The 22,100-nt window shown below is 44.4% G+C and overlaps 1 protein-coding gene across 11 annotated transcripts in view; it reads right to left on the reverse strand.

Annotated features, from left to right (window-relative positions):
- Positions 1–22,100, reverse strand: part of ANK2 (ankyrin 2) — a 696,877-nt gene that overhangs the window by 276,651 nt on the left and 398,126 nt on the right. For 8 of the 11 annotated variants that reach the window (XM_088448317.1, XM_088448311.1, XM_088448316.1 and 5 more), the window contains exon 1: positions 15,392–15,832. The exons of 2 other annotated variants lie outside the window; for them this stretch is intronic. In XM_088448317.1, coding sequence (XP_088304443.1) covers positions 15,392–15,526 — 135 coding nt within the window. In that variant the 5' untranslated portion in view covers positions 15,527–15,832. Of the gene's footprint in view, positions 1–15,391; positions 15,843–22,100 lie in introns of those variants that run through there. One more of the 11 variants, XM_088448319.1, reaches the window with a different exon arrangement.

Genomic DNA, 22,100 nt, shown 5'->3' on the forward strand with positions numbered 1-22,100 from the left:
TGCGATGAGCACGAATGCTATGTACACCTCTAGGGGCTGCAGAGGAAAATCTGTGAAGTTAACCCGCTATATGCCCTTGTATGCCAGTGGAAGGAGGGGGGGGGGGGGGGGAGTCGAATTGTGAACAGGTTTTATAATATAGAGGGGTCAATTTTATTGGTGGGCCTATCACAAAATGTGTTGCTCTGGGGCCCCACATACCTTCATCTGGCCCCGGAGAGCAGCAGCAATTTATAACTCATGTAGGAAATTATTATTATTTACTCAAGGCATTAAACCCTGTATCTGTGTCGGAAATAATTGACATATTCTCCAAATGCAACTTTGATGTAATAGTGATTATTTATTTTTAGAGCGATGAATGACCTCTGAATTTTCCTTCATGCTTATGCACTCCCTATTAGAACAGTTGAATTTAATGCAGCATTGATTGACAAACCTGCTGCTCTAGCAAAAGATAGTTCAAGTCCATTGCACTCATGTAAGAAATTGTCGATGGACAAAAGTATTTTAGGCATTGTTACTGCATTGCCTCCCAACATTTCCCATCTGTGATTCAGGCTAGTTGGATGCTCATGACAAGATTGGGTACATGCCAATAGTGCTCTGGGTGATCGGGTAAGGGTGTCTACATAACAATGGAGACATGACCATGCTCACGTGGAATGGTGCCTTCTGTACCCCTACAAACATACACTCATTCATGTCCACACATGGACGCAAAACATTGGGGGCCTGATGCAGAGTTGGACGTAAAATTGGGCATATGTTATTGCATGGTTAAACATTTCTGCACCAACAGTCATAGTATGTGCTCCTTTATTGCGCACACAGAAATAAAATGCATGTTTGCCCGAAAGCAGAGTTAAGCGCATCTTGTGCTGTTCCCGACCTCTAGCCGCACACTTGGTTTTACACAGGTCACCATCAATATTAGTGCACACTTGTACCTACTCTATGCTGGGTGCAAAAGATGGGTCTGAAAACATGTGTATACATACGTCCAACTCCGCATAGCCTGCAGTTGCCTCAACACGCCCTCTCAGAACCTATGGGTGAGATGTATAAACCTTCTAAAGAGGACAGGTGGAGAAGTTGCCCATATAAACAAATCAGCTTCTAGTTATCATTTTCAAAACTGTTCTAGATAAATGATAGCTAGCAGCTGATTGGTTGCAATGGATAACTTCTCCAATTGTGGAGCTCATTTCCAAAACGTACCAAATCCACCAAAAATTTTAAATGCGTTCTAGGTGGCAGCACATTGTTGGCTAGGTGTAGAATATTACTTCTAGATCCAAACTACCAATTTGTTCCAAATTCCTTTGGTACAGGGAAATGGCATTTTATAGCGATAAGTACCACATCCAGTCAGTGTTTCATAGCTACCAAATCGTGTTTCAGTTTCATTGGAGGAATTTTCACCCTCCCAGCACCCATTAACACATTCATCCACCCTATCAGCTTCCATAAAGATCTTCCCACATAGCACCAATTCACCTATTTACCCATGAACACCCACACTCAGCATCTAATAACTTCCCCTCACCCCACACACACAGGCACACACATACAGACATACTGTATATACATAGGGCCGGCAACAGAAATCTCGGGGCCCGGTACAGTGATGTCTCTGGGGGCCCCACCTTCTCGCCACCACCCCCGATCCCGCACATCCCTCCCCTGGATGTGTGATATGTGAAGCATGAGAATGTTAACTGAAAGATATGCCAGCCTTTAAATAAAGTAAAAGTACACTATGACTTACAGTACCACACTGTCTCTCTGTCACTGATGATGCAGGCTATAGTTCTTGTCTAACGTCTCTTGCAAGGTCTTCTTGATGACAGTGCTGTGGATGCCTCAGGGGTAGGAGGGATGGTATCTGCAGCCAGCTATTCGCAGTCCCTCATCACCGTCCTCAAATTCAGCCTCTCATCACCATCCTCAGCCCAGATGCCCCCATCACTTTTCTCTGCCCCCAGCCCCATTCACCTTCCACTGTCCCCAGCCCCATCACCTTCCTCTGCCCCCAGACCATGTCACCTTTTGCCCCAGCCCATGTAACCTTCTGCCCCCAGCCCCATCACTTCCTCTGCCCCTTCATCTTCCTCTATCCCAGCCCTATCATCTTCCTCTATCACCTTCCTCTGCCCCAGCCCATGTCACCTTCTGCCCCCAGCCCACTTCACCTACCTCTGCTCCCAGCCCATGCCATGTCACCTTCTGCCCCATCACCTTCCTGTTCCTGCAGCCCGTGTCAAATTCTACCTCCAGCCTCCATCGCCTTCCTCTGCCCCCAGCCCATGTTTCCCTCTACCGCCAGCCCCCATCACCTTCCTCTGCCCCCAGCCAGTGTCACCTTCGACCTCTAGCCCCCATCACCTTCCTCTGCCCCCAGTCCATGTCACCTTCTACCTCCAGCCTCCATCACCTTCCTCTGCCCCCAGCCCGTGTCACCTTCTGCTTCCAGCCCGCATCACCGTCCTCTGCCCCCAGCCCGTGTCACATTCTACCTCCAGCTCCCATCAACTTCCTCTGCCCCCAGGCCCTATCAGCTTCCTATGCCCTCTTCACCTTCTTCCATATCCAGGTCCCATCATCTTCCCCTTTCGCAGCCCTTATTCCTTTACCTTCCCCTCCACACCGCAGCTTTGCCTGACGTGCAGCGACATGACCTATGACATCACGCCGCCGCATTGCTTAAAGGTCAGGCCCGGGCCACAGCTGAGCCACCTGGAAGAGCCCAGCGCTGCCTGGGCCAGACTTCAAGGCACTTGGCGCTGGGGCTTTGCAGCCGCTATGGGGCCCGCTGGCTGGAACAGCGCCCGCTGTCCGCGGCCCCGTTTTGTGCCCGTCTGGTCCTCGGGGCCCCTCTGGACCTCTAGGCCCGCTACAGGTGTTCCCTTAGTCCCCCTTTGCCGGGCCTGTATATATACACACATCAATTCTTCTCAGCAGGAAGAAGCCATTCAGCAGCAGTGAGTGATGGGACAGTTTACATCCTAGGATCAGATTTTAAATGGGTGAACTGGCAAGAAGTAGCACAAAATTCAGTATCAACCACAAAACGGTTCAAAATTAGTGAGGCTAAAAGACTGACAATTCAGGCAAAGTCAGGTCTGGTTGGACTTTTTTCTGCTTATAGTGTGGACCTGTCTGCCAACACAAGATAAGGTGGGGACTGAGGTATGATTTTCTGAAAGCAAACATAAAGAAAGTGCAGTGTAAAGCTGGGTACACACTAAACGATGTGTACCCAGCTCAATATCGTAGGAGGCAGGACCCGGCGGGAGTGCCGGCATCGGCAAGTGCATACACACTTGTCGATGCCGACAGCAATGAAGTGGGGGCCATGCTGCATCCTGCATGCGCAGGAGCACGCATCGTCAGTGACATAGCGGATACACACTGGCCGATGAGCCTGATATGATGTCAGATTTGTCGGATTGGACGACATATCGTCTCGTGTGTACCCAGCATAAGAGTCACGTGCAAGAGGCTAAAATGAAAGATATGGTGGCACTGCTAGCAGCCATGGGGTACAAAGATGTAAACCAGTTGCCATTTTACAAACATATTGTAGAGGGTAACACAGAAGCACAAGAACCTGATGAAGATGAGAATACCTCAGTTGTTTATATTGACTATAAAATATCATTGTTCAATGTGCAGAGAAAAAAGTAACGTGTTAACAGAAAAGTGTCCTTTCTTTTAACTTAAAAATAAGTTATATACAGTAGAAGGGAATATTTGCTATTAAGTAACAATCTATATAATAAGCGAGAAAATTTGTCTTTCTGTCCGTCTGTATTTGTGTGCTTTATACATGACCAGAGTTATGGAACTAGCTCCACCAAATTTGGCATGGTGATGTAGTTTGACCAGGATTAGGTTTTTGCCTGGGTTTAAATTTTGTCAGGACCACACATTCTCACACAAACCCTAAAAATGGGGACACTCTTAAATTACACAGGTTCCAGGGCTGGCTCCACTGGAAATTGGCAGTCTGACAAAAACCTGTGAGAAAGTTACAAAAGTATGCTTTCAGTCTGAGCAAACTTGATTACTCATGCAAGTTCATATTAAATCCAGAGCCTCTGTGTTTGCATGCAAGGCCATAACTACAACTTTGTGGGCCACATGGTAAGATCTTAAAAGGGCACCCCCAGATGTACAAAAAAAACACAGACCGCATTCATGTTATGCCACATAGAGCCCATTCAGGTTATGCCACACATCACCCATTCAAAATATGCCACATATAACCCATTCAAAATATGCCACACAGACCTCATTCAAGTTATGCCACACAGTAGTACCCTTTATACGCATTATGACACACAGTAGTAGTGCCCATTATGCATTTTGCAACACAGTAATGTCCCTTACACTACACAGTAATGCACACAATAGTAGTGCCCCTTACACATTATACCCCACCACCAGCAACCACCAGCAACTCACATCCCCATGTCCCTCCAGTAGCCTCTCGCCTCCCCGTGTGCCATCAGCAGCCAGCAAGTGTGGATTTGGGGCTGGACCGCCAGCTAATTACAACTGACACACCGGCAAGCAGTGGCAGACATGGACAGATAGTGTTGGCGCAATTTGTTACTGGAACCGGTCCGCAAGCTCCGATTGCCATGTGACCAGCAGCGCTGTCTCTCCATGACTGCCTGCCAGTGCGTCAGCTGTAATCAACTGGCAGGCCGGCACCAAATCAACATTGCTGACACCTGGGTCCCTCTCAACGGCCATGACTGGACCTGCGTGACTGGATGCAGAGGGAGCGGTGCGCCACAGAGGCAGCTCAGGCTCCTTAGCAGCCGCACACCTTGCACCCATGGTTGTTACACCACTGTTTGCATGCATGTTAGCAAACAGTAGGGTCCTTTTCAGGATCAATGGAATGGGGTTATAGACAAGGACAATGTAAACAAATAAAGGCTGCAGGTGTACTTCAGGGTCCAGTCTTCAACCCAGGCAATGCCAGGTATCCCAGCTAGTAGATAATAGTTACAGTCAAATGTTCTTTGTAGTGTAATGAAATTACTTCTACATGTATTTTGTATTGAAGATTCATGCCGAAATGTACCAAATCCTGTACTTGCGCTATACAATTTAGGAGCATGTGCAGTGTGCAAACTAAGCAGATATATGTTCAACTCTGCTCTTTATGATCATTATATAATGCAGGGGTTTCCTAACACAAAACTCCCAGTAGAAGCAGTGGATTGAATACACTGAATCCTCACAAACCACAGTATCCTAGCAACAAAAGATTCCCATGTTCTCTGTGCAGTCATTACATAACCACAGGTATCCCACACACATCTCTGCAATCATCTGTCCCTGCAGTCTCTCTCTCTACATTTCTCTTCATATTCATCATTATAATACCACAACATTTAGGGCTAAATACAATAATAGTAACCTCCATGGTATGCTGTAAAAAACATATTCAGGACAAATGTAAAAATTTTGATAAAGTCATGCACTCCAATGCTAGGGTACATACTTACATGACAAATCGGTCAACAGACTGATCCAGTGTCTGAGCAGCTGGTTGGTAAGATATATACACTTATCAATTGACTGCTCGATATGTCTGGCCTGACATCACAACTGCATTTAAACCTGCCCAGTTGTGATGTCATTGTCAGCGGTTTCTGCGGCCATTCTTCTTGGCGGTCGGCAGGTCGTCCGTACACACGTGCTGCAGGGTTGACCTGAAATGTCTGTGAACTATGCTGATCACAGACATATTAGGTGTAAAGACCCACTGATGCACTCACAATATATTGTTGGTCAATCCAGCAAACGATATATCGACAAAATGTGTACCCAGCATAAATGCATAAAGAAGGAAGAGGCTTATATTAAGGCAGCAAATGAATATTAATAGCATACCACGTTTGGCAGATATTTTTTTTTTATCTTTTCTCTTAACTGCAGCAACTATGACAAAACAAGTGTCAATTTTTAAACTGTTTTTACACATAAGGCACTTTATTTCAAATTAAGCCATTTATGAAATTTAACTCAGTTTAAAGCAAATTAACATACACGCCTGTGTTTCACTGACCACTTCCCCATCATCACCACCAAACGCTGACCTCCCGTCACTCACTCTGCGATGGCTTTTATTCTGCTTTTGTGATCGCAAAGTGATCGCAATGCTAACTCACACACGTGCACTGTGCTGCATACGCATGAGCAGTACGTACCATCGACCAATCTGCATACGCTGTTGCAATAGCAATCCATGCTGAATCAGGCTCCATGTTCCTGTGTTTTGTTAAATAAAGCTGTCTTATTTTTTGTCACATATGACTTTCTGGCTTTATTTGTGTGAAGGTGGTGATTGGTATAATTTGGTTGGAAGAAGGGGAGGGCATGAAATTAGCAGTTCCTCATTTTTATACTTCTTAAGGTGCATACACACGGAACGATATATTGTTACTATATGAACGATAACGGTATCGTTCAATGATATATCATTCATATTGTTCTGTTTGTACGCAAAGAACGACCAACGATGCGCGCTACCGCTGGATGATAACGATATCGTCCATTGGTCATGCATGCAGGCCAATCTGGACGATATCGTTAATTTTCTATATGGGAGAACGATTGTTGATCGTTCATCATTGGTGAAATCGTTGGTGTGTGGATGAACAATATCGTTCATCCAGCACACCAGGAATTTCAAGGGAGATCGTTCAGCGATATCGTTCGCTGAACAGATCGTCCCATGTGTACCCAGCATTAGACTACAATAAATAAGAAAAGGTCACACAAAAAACTTTTACAGAATTATTCTCAGTTAGTTTTATGCAGTAAGCACTACAGTACCGTGAAGAACCAAGCGGGACCTTCTCAATGGATTTATGTGAATAATAAATGGGTAACAGAGTTGTGATGAGGAGTTTTATTTCAATAAAATATTACAATATTTGATGTGTGTCTTTCATTACTTTAATTAATTTTACAATTTTTTACAGCTGCACTGCAGGTCCCAGCAGGTACTGGATACCAGGGCATACTAGTACATGCTTCAAGTGCCAGCATGCCCTGGCATACAAATTGGACATGATAGGCTTTGCTGGGACCTGTAGAGCACCAGTAAAAAAATATATTTTTATTAATATTTAATAATTTATTACGCTACACCCAGCACTAAAGAGTGTGGGAAGAGCTGTAGGGTTGCTTTTTTTAAGAGGGGTCCGCATTTTATTTGGGTCGATTCCTCTAAAGAATAGAGCCGTATGCTAACTGGCCTCGGGTTCGTTAAGCACTATTCCATAGTGCTGCCAGTCCCAGCTGGTTACCAAGTAACGGTATTAGAATATTATGGACGCTCTTTGCCCCCCTGATTTTTCCACTACCAGTCTAATACTGGTTTTAAATTGTGAAGGTGTGTGTGTGGGGGGGAGGGGAATGTTGGTTATACATGTTTTTTTAATTTAAAACTATTTAAATTCTTTTTTTTTCCTTTAGCCATGGAACCTGGGGGGAGATGTATTATAGTGGCACGCATCCTGCCGCAATAACTCTTGCTGCTTTGATTCTTTACCGTGGTGAAGCAGGAAGCAGTGCCAACATGATGTAAGAACATCTCGTCTGCCCTAGTGAATACAAGTCTCCTGGAGCTAATATATAAAGCTTGTGATAAAAACAGCGTGCCAAGCTGCAGCCTATGGTGGATAATACCTGGGTCAACCTGGGACCCCAAAAGGCACAATACTGGTAAATAAATGGTAAATCCAACTACCGGCACAGCAATGGTGAGATAGAGAACAATAAATCAGGAGGTATAAATATTATACTTTCCTTTTGATGTGGTTGACTCGGTCTGGCTTTGGTTGTTTAGTACATAAGGAAAAATTAGAAATGGGTATACATAGTGGAGCTGCCCGCCACCTAGCCGAGGCCGCCCACTTCCCGAATGAAGTGGGCCGTACAGGTGGACAATGGCTCAATTAGCATTGGAACTAATCATTGTGGCTCCACCCACTCTTCACAATGCCAATAATAATGGCAAAGTATAGCGGGGGGCGGGCCACAATGACAACCCAGCACCGCCCATTTCTTCCGTGTCAAAATGACACCCCAGCATCCAGTGGTCAGCAAGTATGATGTATGAGCACTTTAAGAGATACAACAATTGCTTTGGTCTTTTGAACTATTTGTTTAGGTTGTGTCATATTTGCCAACATTAAATACCCTCCCCGGGAGAAGCCCCAGAGAGGAGATTCTGTGACATCTTCGGGGGCAGGGCGGACTGTATAAGTCATTACCAGAAAAAGGCTGTGGTTTGCGGGTCAGTGAGCAGGAGGTGGGGGCTAAATGATGCAATTTGCATAATTTTAGCCGCTCCCCCTACCCGCAGACTCAAAAATTCCCCCATAAAATCTCCCCATCCTGCCCACTTCACTAGGAAGTCAGCGGGATGAGGGAGATATGCCTACTCTTCCGGAGGGTCACCTGAAAAATCAGGAGCCTCCCGCGACTTCCGGGAGAGTAGGCATGTATGGGTTGTGTTCCTGTCCGTTCTATGGCCCTGATTCAGAGCCGGACGCTCTGACCAGAGCGCTCGCTCTGAATCAGGGCCCACCTCCATAATTATGGAGCGTCCTTCTGGACGCTCGTATAGCTGTGGGTCACCACCCACAGCATATACGAGCGTGCAGGATGATGGTCGCGATGGTCTTGACCATCGCGACCATTGCCACTGCGAGCTGAAGCCTGCGGTTGAGTTTCTCAACCACAAGGCCCGGAGTGATTTTGGCTCTATCAGAGCCAAAATCACTCCCACTGACATCACTAGTGATGTCAGTGTGCCGGCTTCTGACGGTAGGCGTTCCCTTGGGAACGCCCCCGTCTGGGAGACACGCCCCCAGCATGCCCACCAAAGGGGGCGTGCTGTCAAACAACATCGACAGCACGCCCCCTTTGATCAGACACAACGAGCAAAGGAAAGTCCTTCGCTCGTCGCGTCTCGCGCATGCGCACGATGGAGCTCCCTCCGTCGTGCGCATGCGCAGTGCAGACCATCGACCCACTTGCGAGCGGACAGCCGCTCGCGAGTGGGTCTGAATCAGGCCCTATATTCAGTGTCTGAGGCTGCAGTTAAACACTATCTTATTCATTGTATTAAGGAAAGCTGCACAGATTACATGTTGTAATTAAAATGTGTGCTGACACACAGCCAAATATCTGGCAATGCCCCACAGAATCAGGCAAGGCAACATGTAAAAAAAAAAAAAAAAGTGCCTGAACATGTGGTAATCTTGCTTCACAAATTAATATGTTATCCTTGATTTGTACTACTGTAGGACAAGCTGTTCATCTACAAGTTCCAAAATCAGACATTACAGCTTCAATAATTATACAGAATTGACTGAGTGAGAAAACAGAAAATCCATTTTCAATGGATGAGAACAGACCAACAACAAAAAAAAAAGTAAAGATCTATTCAGAAATCTTCAACCTATATAATGCTGGGCATACACACAATTATCAGGCCGATCTCCATGGATCGCCCCGATAATTGTAGCGTGTGTGTGGCCGATGGTTAAATATTGATTGGTCGGACATGCTGGATCATCCAACATGCCCATCCGATGCGATATCTGCAAGTTAAAATGTCGGCCACTTCAGGCAGTGTATGCCCAGCTGCAGCCGACAGACATTTCCCTTCCTTCCAATGGAAGGAACGCGGAAATATCTCCTCCCCCTGGGGCGGAGCGCAGATATCGGGGCCATCTCACAGTGTATGCCTGCGATATCTGCGGGCTAACAGGCATTTTATCTGGCAATGTATACCCAGCATTAGACCCAGCATTAGACATAGAATATTGTTTCCATTCAGAGAAGCCTCAGAGAAGGCTTTGCAAAATCCAATTGAAGAACTGGTTATTATAAGGTAATTTTGTTTTTGTTTTTCCAACTTTTTATGAAACTGTAAGGATTTCTTGAAACTGTTAATATTGCTGGTAATAAAACAACTCTATTGTATTTTAAAGCAAAAACTGTGTGTGCAATTTACTTTTTCACTGTAAGGTACTAAACCCTAATAAATATGCCAACTGTCCCTAAAATCCATGGACAGTCCTAACTTTTTTTCGTAAAAACATCAAATTTTTTATCACATTTTATTGTCTGGTCTTAATAAGTTAAAGGTGCATACACACACAACGATTTTTTTAACGATTATCGTGAAACGATATCGTTTAATGATAATCGTTTGAAAAAATCGTTCACTTTCTGAGTCAAACGATGAACGATTATTGTTCATGCGCGTTCACGTTTGTAGTTTGTAGTTCAGTCAGACTTGTCAACTCAACCATTTTCATTAAGTTAATATGCTAAAATCGTTTGTAGTTAATAAAAATCGTTCATTACATTTAAATGAACATAGTAAATAAACAACTTTAGTAAACGATTTTAGTTCATTTTTTCAAGGTAGAAAATCGTTTACTAAAATCGTTCATTAACTCAATCGTTGTGTGTGTATGCAGCTTTAGTATTTACTGCGAGGTGTTTAAAATGCTATTAGGTAAATTATATACACAAAGTCAGTGACATAATCAAAAAGTCAATAGCAATAAATCTGTCATATGCAGTGAAGTAACTCCCAAGGCCCAGCACTTGCAAAGTAAATTACCTCCCAAGGTCCAGCACATGCACAGTGAAGCACCTCCCAAGGCCCAGCACATGCACAGTGAAGTACCTCCCAAGGTCCAGCCATACACAGTGAAGTACCTCCCAAGGTCCAGCACATGCACAGTAAAGTACCTCCCAAGGCCCAGCACATACACAGTAAAGTACCTCCCAAGGCCCAGCACATACACAGTGAAGTACCTCCCAAGGTCCAGCCATACACAGTGAAGTACCTCCCAAGGTCCAGCACATGCACAGTAAAGTACCTCCCAAGGCCCAGCACATGCACAGTGAAGCACCTCCCAAGGCCCAGCACATGCACAGTAAAGTACCTCCCAAAGCCCAGCACATGCACAGTGAAGAATGTCCTGGGGGCCCAGCCATACACAGTGAAGTACCTCCCAGAAGCCAGCACATGCACAGTGAAGAATGTCCCGGAGGCCCAGTCATTTACAGTGAAGTACCTCTGGGAAGCCAGCACATGCACAGTGAAAAATGTCCCAGAGGCCCAGTCATACACAGTGAAGTACCTCTGAGAAGCAAGCACATACACAGTGAAGAATGTCCTGGGGGCCCAGCCATACACAGTGAAGTACCTCCCAAGGCCCAGCACATGTACAGTGAAGCACCTCCCAAGGCCCAGCACATGCACAGTGAAGCACCTCCCAAGGCCCAGCACATGCACAGTAAAGTACCTCCCGGAAGCCAGCACATGCACAGTGAAGAATGTCCTGGGGGCCCAGCCATACACAGTGAAGTACCTCCCGGAAGCCAGCACATGCACAGTGAAGAATGTCCCGGAGGCCCAGTCATACACAGTGAAGTACCTCTGAGAAGCAAGCACATACACAGTGAAGAATGTCTGGGGCCCAGCCATACACAGTGAAGTACCTCTTGGAGGCCAGCACATGCACAGTAAAGAATGTCCCAGAGGCCTAGTGATACACAGTGAAATACCTCTAAGAAGCAAGCACATGCACAGTAAAGAATGTCCGGGGCCTACACAGTGAAGCACTGCTACACAGTGAAGCACATCCCAGAGGCCAGTACCTGCAGAGTGAAGTACCTCCAGGAGGCCAGTATATGCAGAGTGAAGAAAGTCCAAGAGGCCAGCATATACAGTGGAGAATGGCCCGGGGGCTCAGCCATACATAGTGAAGCACCTCCCATTGGCCTGCACATCCACAGTGAAGCACCAGTTAGGCTCTTCAGAAGAAGAGCAGGTCATGGGGACCTATTCAGCAGACAGACCAGCATTACCAGGCCCCACACACCATCAAGTCCCATCACATCCACTAGTTATGCCGATGGGAATTGTAGTGCTTCATGATCCACTGAGATTGTATAGCAGCAAATTATTTCGGAAAACTATTTTAGAATTTTGGCAACTAGGCTATAAAGTGAGGTGTGTCCTTTTATTTACAATAAAGAAATAATTCCTCTACTTCCACTAACAATGTAAAGATTATGTTATTAAATAGGTTTATTTAGTTCCGATGAACTCTACACTCAGTATCTTTTTATCTATACTGTATATAACTACATTACATGTCCATTTTATACACAGTGCTGAAATCAAGAACAAAATTAGAGCAAAGCATGAATCATATCCCACCTTCTTACTCCAATAAGGAGGTCACATAACAGTATGCAGCACAAGAGTTCCCTTGGGAGAGCGCTGAAACAATAATTAAAGGAGCATGACAAGTTCATTCAGAATGCTTACCAGACCGTTGCTAAACCATATTCTATATATAGTGTAGAGCAGAGCTTATATGATTTGTTTTGTTTAAATAATGTGGTTACATGCCTTTGGCACAACAGATAGATAACGAGTGGCATGGATTAATTCCTTTTATTTATACAATAAAAAAAATGGTGGTCACATATGTCTTGCACCCCGGTTCCATCTTAAGTAAGCCAGTTTCTGTCAGCTAATTTCCCAATTGTCTATTAATTGCTATACTTTGAGAGGATCGGTCTCTATAGGCTTATATACAGATAAAAAGCTTAACTTATGTTTAATATTTATGGCTCCATTTATTACCAATACTAATTACTGGTGACATATTTTGTTTAGAATCACAGTGATACTTCTGAATATGCCACCGGTATTTAACATTACTTGTCCTGAAAGGTCCAGCAGCATCCTCCACCCAATCATGTTTCCAGCAGCCGACTGTTGCCAGTGACGGCTGTTCACATGTGCAACCGCCATCTGCACAAGCGCAGTGCACTTCTACTAGGCAGGGACTGCCACTTTTGCTGGTCTATATTGCCAGCAATGCAGACCATACCATTAACACTATAGATGGCATAAGCAGTACAGCATACCTTCCGGGAGGGAGCAGCCAGATCGGCAGGACGGGGTGGGCGTGGCCGAGACAAGGGGGAGGGCCGGTCGGGTGACGTCACTTGTGGCGGGGGCGGAGTCACGCGATCACGTCAGTTTGGCCCTGCCCCCACTACACAATGCTGATAAAATAGGCATTGTGCAGCAGGGGGCGGGGCCAAAATGACGCGAATCGCGTCACCGCCCCCCCCTTTGCGGGGGTTACAGCGGGGGGGATAGAAGGGGTGAGCGGCAGCCGGGAGAATTGCCTGCCTTCCCGGGAGGTCGGGAGCGGCACCCGATTTTCGGGAGGCTCCCGACCAAATCGGGAGGGTAGGCAAGTATGCAGTACAGTGACAAACAGAGTTAAGCAAGGTTTAGTAGAGAACAGAAGACATAACTCCAAAAGCAAGTGCTAAAGGGTTATGTTTCGTTCTTAAATGGAGCCGCTAGTGTGGAAGGAGAAGCATGCGCAGTGTCAGTTTCTCTAGAGGAGTCTTTCGAAAATGTTCAGTGGATGCGTAATTCCCAGGGTTATCGCTACAGCTGTCCCTGGGAGTTAGTTTTAGTACATAGAGGGGATTCCTTTGCTGTGATTATTACTAAATAGGACCCTTACTGTTAATGTTTCTTTACATTGTATTTATAGAACACCATATGTTTGTTGAACATTTGTTTAGTTGTGTATATATTCCCAGTGGTAGAGAGTACCACAATTCAATTTTGAATGTTGATAAAAAGATGCCCTTGCACACTTTACTGATTTAGGACACAGGGCTTTGAGAAGAAAGTGACACATTCAGAACACAAGGGATCTCATGTAATGTATGGTATATGAATTTCAATAGCAAACTTAAGATATAAAACAAAAAAATGTATGACCAATTCCTGCAAAATTTGCACCATGATTTACAATGTTAATAATTTATTAAAATATATAGAGCTTGCCTTTGTGGAATGAAAAAGTGTAGACATTAAGCAATTCTACTCTTATAATGGGTACATATTAGCAGATATGTAGATGATATGTTATCCGATACGGTGGATCGAGTCGACACATTGTCCACATCGGTCAGTGTATACGCACTGCTAACAACGAAGCACGTTCCCGTTTGGTCATCAGTCTAATCGCCAGATCAGCCCTACATGCAGCTCAATCTGACAATCTAGCTCACGACCCCTTGCAGAAGGATGCGGCTGGTGCCGTCATATCGAGCGGTCGGGCACCAGATCGTGTTATGTGTACCGGTCGCTCAATATGTCGGCCCATCGGCGGTGCTTTCGTCCATCGCATCGGTGGGTACACACATTGTTAAAAGTGTATCCAGCTTTACAAACGTTTTACAAATGCACATAGACAGGCGTGGCAGAATGGAACAAAGAGGGACAACCAAATATTTGGCCAGTATGATGGGCGGACTTGACCTGACCTGGGTGGAATGAGCAACTAAATGTGGATTTGATAACGCTCCGAATTATGCACAGATCTGCAAACACATGCCTACACGTTGCAGGGCCAACATCCATAAATATGAAAATCCCAGCAAAATTCTAATTATTACAGAAATATCTCCCTATATCAGAGATGGATAAGTGACTGCTGATGCACCATTCATCTAGTAAGAGACTCCAGCCTCTCAGTATTGCATACAGCTGCTTGCACTGCACACAGCAGCTTTACCATTATACACCTCTGTCAAGGCACACATACATTTCTACATAACACGCATCAGATTTTCACATCATAGTTTACACATTTATTTGCTGGTGCCGGACCCTCATGAACAGAAATATTTCCGAAATACAGAGACAGCATTTTGTAACCTAAACAAATATATCTAATTTTTGTGCTATTAGAATTAGCATGATTAGAAGATGAGATGTGCCGAGGTGGTCACAGAAATCTGCACCTGTATCTGCATTATGTGTATTAGTACAGGAGGTGGTATGCTGTATCCACCAGCTGTTCTGCAATCACCTAACGCACAGCTGATATGGTCTAACATGAGGAAGGTGGGGTCTGCACACAGGATTCACTGATGCAGGGAATCTCTGCATCTCTGTGAGGGAGGTGTGCAGGACACATCCATACAGTTGTTTCAATCAGCAACAGATTGACGTCTCCCCTATATATTAATCTATACAGTACATACCCCTCTCAGTACAACCTGGTTGGACTGCTTAATGACACGACAAGCCCTTATTCCTAGGTACATGACAAAAGATGCATGATATGATGGATGAACAGCCAGAGAGATACATTGCACTATAGAAGACATGGGCAGCAGACGGGCATAGCTAATCAGTGAGGTCCCCCATGGTAATTGTATGCACATTTGTGATCATGAGCTGAAGAGTGGCTGATCAGAGGGAGTGCAGTCTTCATACCTTACGTTTTCGATCTATTCGATCCCTAGAGATCTTACGCCTTTTCCTTTCCCTTTCCCTCTCTTTCTCTTTGTCATCCACCGTTAGCAGATCCAGCTCCCGTACTTTTTTAATAGAAGCAGCAGCATGAGCCATTTTGAAAAGACACAAGCACCAGCCTCAAGGACTCAGCTCCTACCACAAGAACAAAAATCCAGTTGATTTTCTTTTTTCTCCCACTAAGTCTGTGGCTGTCAGCCAGAACTTTCCACTGTAATCCTCCAATGCAGAGATAAATTACAGCTTGTGTCCATATGCTGCAGGACCCATCAGAAGTGAGAGGCTTGCAATGCCCACGGAGCACAGAAACAATTACTCCTAACTCACAGCAGGTGTCAATCAGAAGATATAGAAAAACTAGACAATAAAAAGATTACAGCGTCAAATCTTTCGCACGGGAAGCGTCCCAGAATTTCATTGAGTGTAAATAAATGCAAGCTTCAGACCAGCTGACAGACCATCCTTTAACTCCCCACCAAACCAGTAAGGTCTTCTGGGACCTTTACATACAGCCTGCGTCCTCTGACTAAAGCCAGGAAGAGGCCACCTCTGTTAAGTCAGTGGGGGTGGTTGGAGTCTTTTAAATTCCACGAGCACCTCATCGCAGAATAAGAATAAAAATGGTGCAGTCTGGCTTAATGACTTGCTGTCGCTGCTGCTGCTGCTAGCACTGCCTCGGATTGAGCACATGACTTATTTCCTTCCCTCTGTCCTTATGCTCCTGGTTTTTTTTTCTTCTTTAATTACATTATTGCAGCTCCAATGTGAAACTGGTTTGGCTGTGTCTCGTTCACCTGCTCCTGACTAACACCATTAAAATGCATGAGCGAGCAAGAAGAGCTTTCAGAATATTCATGTCTTCATCTGTAAAAATTAGCTGAAAACATGTGTGAGTCTGCATACAGTAACCAGAGAGCACAGCCAGGAAATTCCTGCTGGAAGCATACATTTCCATCACAGCGCGGAACCAGACCAGCGCTGATTCACTTTCACCTTCACTACTTTGGGAAAAGACATTCATACAGGTTGAGTCTCCCATATTCACAATGCTTGGGACCAGGGGTATTTTGGATAACAGAATATTCCGTATTTTGGAATATTTGCATACTATAATGAGATATCATGGGTATAGGACCCAAATATACACACAGAATTCATTTATGTGTTATATACACCTTATACACACAGCCTGCAGGTCATTTTATACAATATATTCAATAATTTTGTGGCTCAAACAAAGTTTGTGTACAAACATAAAATTTAGTTATGTTCTCATATACACCTTATACATACAGCCTGAAGGTAATTTTATACAATATTTTTTATAATTTGTGCCTTAGACAAAGTTTGTGTACATTGAACCATCAATAATCAAAGGTTTCATTATCTCAGTCATGCCAAAATAATTCCGTATTTCGGAATATTCCATATTTCGGAATATGGGAGAAACAACTAAATCTTTAGTGTTACATACTGTAGCTAAAAGTGCTTTACTTAAGAACTGTATTTCATAGTGAATTAGTTGCTCTGTGGTGATTATTACAATATAAATGTAAGCAGTATTTTAATTAAGTTTTCTCTATTAAAATTCCTAAGATTCCAAATAGGGATAACGTAAGTATGGTGCAAAGGAAGATAATGCATCCAATTGTGTACTTGTACATATAGGGTTATTCAGTGTTAGACATAGCTGCCATTGTAAACTGTGTCTGAAATAAGTAGAATTTTTGCAACTGCATCAGTGTTGCATACATAAGTCGGCAACTGCAGCTGCTCCTCTTCATGTACCTGGGTCACATGCGGCCGGAATACGCCTGGAGGCATTCCTTTACTGTGTGTAAAATGAAGCCTATCTGAGAGAGGCACCAGTCAGTGCAAGACCGCCAAGAGGCTGCCTAATATGTTTTTATACTATTGGGACTGGAGTTTGAGAAAGGCAGTTGGATAGGCAGCTGGGTGGGTGGACCATGGTTAGCCACCACCCAAATGATGCACATTACTCTTCCTCCCTCGTAGGGGCTGTGCAACCTATTGCTGTGATGTACTGTACAGTGATCACTGCTGTGTGTACTGTATGTCGATCACTGTGATGCTGTGTGTACTGTATGGCGATCACTGTGATGCTGTGTGTACTGTATGGCGATCACTGTGATGCCGTGTGTACTGTATGGCGATCACTGTGATGCTGTGTGTACTGTATGGCGATCACTGTGATGCTGTGTGTATTGTATGGCGATCACTGTGATGCTGTGTGTACTGTATGGCAGTCACTGGAGGCTCTGTTTACTGTGTGTATCATTGAGTTCTGGCAGCGTTGCAATGTACTGTTTTTGTAGTGTGTTTGTGGGAGTATTAATGTAAGGTGATGGGTAATTATTGATGTAATTTGTATGCAAATATTGTGGATACTTGAATTTTGAAACATCTCGGCCTATTTTCCAACATCGCTACCCATCATGTCAAATACTGGCTAAGCCATTGTGTGCAACTTACAACATGGGTTTAGTATCCCAAAGACAGACTCCTCCAGGCAGACATGTTTGCATCTGTTTAGTGGTCATTTTAGTCATTACACGTACACTTTACAGTGGCCGCATCTTCAGCCCAATGCACATGTTTAGCGTTTACCTGCCCATATCAGACCCTTTCCAAGTCCCCTTATCATACACAGTAACAAATCATGTGTACAGCTGGACAAAAACACTCACAAGAAGCACATGCACACAAAAAAGTGTAAGCTAAGGCCGTAAACCGCAGCAACCAGGGTTTATGCCCAACTATGAATACGGCACATATTCCACACACTTTCATGTGACCTCACAAACAAACATATCAAAAGCAGGGGTATAGCCTTAACTTTGTGGGCACCTTAATACAATTTTCTGCAGCAGTTGTTAATTTTATGCCCCATAATAGTGCCCTTGTTCATATTCTGAACCATAGCAGTGCCCTAATTTACATTATGTCAAATTATACGGCTACCAGTACACATTATGCCACACAGTACCCCCCAATTTACATTATAACATACAGTGGGCCCCATTTATAAACTAATGAAAATCCCAGCGGCAATTTTCGTTTAGTATCACTGTGATACAAACAAATATGCCACTAGTATTTATTAGGCATGTGCAGGCTTCGATAGGTTTGAATTTTCCGCCAAGTTCGGATTTTTCCTGTCAAAAATTGGGTCTCACAAAGAGGCAAAACGTCATCTTTCATGGACAAACATCATCTTCCATGGACTTTTCCCTCTTTCTGAGACCCGATTTGTGGGGGGAAAAATCCGAACTTGCCGGGAAAATTCGAACCTATCCGAGCCTGCACATCCCTAGTATTTATTAATACTAGGGATGTGCAGGCGAGCTCCCGCGAAGTTCAGCGAAGTCCTCGTCCTCGGCGAGGTCCTCCGCTGGGCTGCTGGCAGCCAAACACTGCCAGCAACGAGGCTCCAGTGTTATGTGCATGCGCGACCATCCGTCTGCGCATGTGCATGACAGGGGGACCCGGCAGTGCCTGGAAGGCTTCGCTGAAGCCGGAAAGGCCCCGCTGGGTCTCCATTGCCGGCAATGGGGACTGTATCGCTCTCACCATCTAAAAGATGGCGAGAGCGATGCTGTGAAAACTTAGATTACTGCTGTTTATTAAAAGCAGAAAGATGGCATAACCCCTTTAGCGAGTGGTAAAGGAGTTATTTTTCATTAGTAAATGGAGCCCAGTGTCCTCAGTTTATATTGGGTCACATTATAATTCATAATATGTAACATTATAGTGCCCTCAAGTTCATAATATACTACATTACAATGAGCAGGTCAGATTATGCCACATTACAATGCCCTTCAATTCAGATTATGCCACACTACAGTGCCCCCTTACCATTCTAACATCCACTATACACATCTCTCACTGAAAATGGAATGTCTCTCCATTCAGGCTGGGCAATGGGTCGGACTCAATTGCTTAGCAGGCAAATCTGGGAAATTGGTATGCAACTATATAACCTGGGTCAGAGGCCCCCTAAGCCTCTGGGCCCCAATGGCACGCCCTGCACCCTCATTAAAGTACCCTTACATTTGTACACTGCTTGGCAAATATCTGGTGGAAGAAAAGAGGATAAAATAGCATTCTGATATGCTAAGAAATAGCAAACATTGTGAATTAAAATTCACTACATATTTAGTACATTTCCAACGTATATTTCAGCTTTAACTACATATTCAAAACATTCTGAAATCACTTTTTTAATAATGAAATTTTTTAACAAAAACACTACCGTTTAAAAGTTTGGGGTCTCTTAGAAATGTCCTTATTTTTGAAAGAAAAGCACTGTTTTTTTCAATGAAGATAACATTAAATTAATCAGAAATACACTCTATACATTGTTAATGTGGTAAATGACTATACTAGCTGCAAACGTCTGGTTTTTAAAGGAATATCTACATAGGTGTATAGAGGCCCATTTCCAGCAACCATCACTCCAGTGTTCTAATGGTACAAGCGTGTTAGAAGACTAATGAATGATTAGAAAACCCTTGAAAACCCTTGTGCAATTATGTTAGCACAACTGAAAACGGGTTTGCTTGTTAGAGAAGCTATAAAACTGGCCTTCCTTTGAGCTAGTTGAGTATCTGGAGCATCACATTTGTGGGTTCGATTACACTCTCCAAATGGCCAGTAAAAGAGAACTTTCATGTGAAACTCGACAGTCTATTTTTGTTCCTAGAAATGAAGGCTATTCCATGCGAGCAATTGCCAAGAAACTGACCATTCCCTACAATGGTGTGTACCTTCAGAGAACAGCACAAACAGACTCTAACCAGAGTAGAAAGAGAAGTTGGAGGCCCTGGTGCACAACTGTGCATGAAGACAAGTACATTATAGAGTCTCTAGTTTGAGAAATAGATGCCTCACAAGTCCTCAACTGGCAGCTTCATTAAATGGTACACACAAAAACGCCAGTGTCAATGTCTACAGTGAAGAGGCGACTCCGGGATGCTGGCCTTCTAGGCAGAGTGGCCAAGAAAAAGCCATATCTGAGACTGGCCAATAAAAGGAAAAGATTAATATGGGCAAAAGAATGCATACATTTTTACAGAGGAAGATTGGAAAAAAGTGTTATGGACAGACGAAACGAAGTTTGAGGTGTTTGGATCACACAGAAGAACATTTGTGAGATGCAGAACAAGTGAAAAGATGCTGGAAGAGTGCCTGACGCCATCTGTCAAGCATGGTGGAGGTAATGTGATAGTCTGGGGCTGCTTTGGTGCTGGTAAAGTGGGAGATTTGTACAAGGTAAAAGGGATTTTGAATAGGGAAGGCTATCACTCCATTTTGCAACGCCATGCCATACCCTGTGGACAGCGCTTGATTGGAGCCAATTTCCTCCTCCAACAGGACAATGACCCAAAGCACACCTCCAAATTATGCAAGAACTATTTAGGAAAGAAGCAGGCAGCTGGTATTCTGTCTGTAATGGAGTGGCCAGCGCAGTCACCAGATCCCAACTCCATTGAGCTGTTGTGGGAGCAGCTTGACCGTATGGTACGCAAAAGTGCCCATCAAGACAATCCAACTTGTGGGAGGTGCTTCAGGAAGCGTGGGGTGAAATTTCTTCAGATTACCTCAACAAATTAACAGCTAGAATACCAAAGGTCTGAAATGCTGTAATTGCTGCAAAAGGAGCATTCTTTGATGAAAGCAAAGTTTGAAGGACAAGATTATTATTTCAAATAAAAATCATTATTTCTAACCTTACCAATGTCTTGACTATGGGCCTGATTCAGACCCGCTCGCTGCCGGAGGCAGCTCGCAGGTCTGATGGGTGTTTTTTTCTTTCTTTAGGCCGCTCGCTAAGCTGTGGGTGACCACCCACAGCTTTTGTGAGCTGCCTGGAGCCCGTCACGATTATCGCGACCATCGGGCTTACGAGGAGACCCTGTGGTAGGGTCTCAGCTCTCGCCAGCCCGAGTGGACTCCCTGCTCTAATAGAGCAGGAAGTCCACTACTGACATCACAAGTGATGTCAGTAGGGCCGCCCACAAACGGCAGGCGTTCCTAAGGGAACGCCTGCATTTGTGCAGCCACCCCCCTCCCCGCCTACAAAATGAGGCGAGCTGTCAATCAACATTGACAGCCACCCCGTCTTGTAGCGAGACCCGTAGCGACGGAGCTGCCGTAGCTGGACAGGAGGCGGCGCATGCGCAGTGGGGGACCATCGACCCGCTTGCGAGCGGTTCTGAATGAGGCCCTATATGTTCTACTCATTTTGCAACTCATTTGATAAATAAAAGTCACTTTACATGTAAAACACAAAATTGTCTGGGTGACCCCAAACTTTTGAACGGTAGTGTACATTCTTAAAATTCTGTTCATAGATACCCATCATAGATAGCCATCATAGACAGCCATCATAGACAGCCATCATAGGCAGCCATTCCAGCACCTTATCATTATGATTAGTATTATTTCCAGCAAAAAAATATTTTCAACATAATGTAACGTGACCCTGTTACAAGATCCACTGATGTTATACAGAGATATTCAGAGTTATTCAGAGATGGACGGTATTGCACAGCCGCGCAGAAGAGGTTGTGCAATACCGTCCATCTAAATGCAGCATGAGCTAGCTATAGGAAATAGACTCCTGCTTTGCATTTGTGATCCGAGTGGA

The sequence above is a fragment of the Taudactylus pleione genome, unplaced genomic scaffold (assembly GCF_031769625.1).
Source record: "Taudactylus pleione unplaced genomic scaffold, aTauple2 ptg000454l, whole genome shotgun sequence".
Lineage (NCBI taxonomy): Eukaryota > Metazoa > Chordata > Amphibia > Anura > Myobatrachidae > Taudactylus > Taudactylus pleione.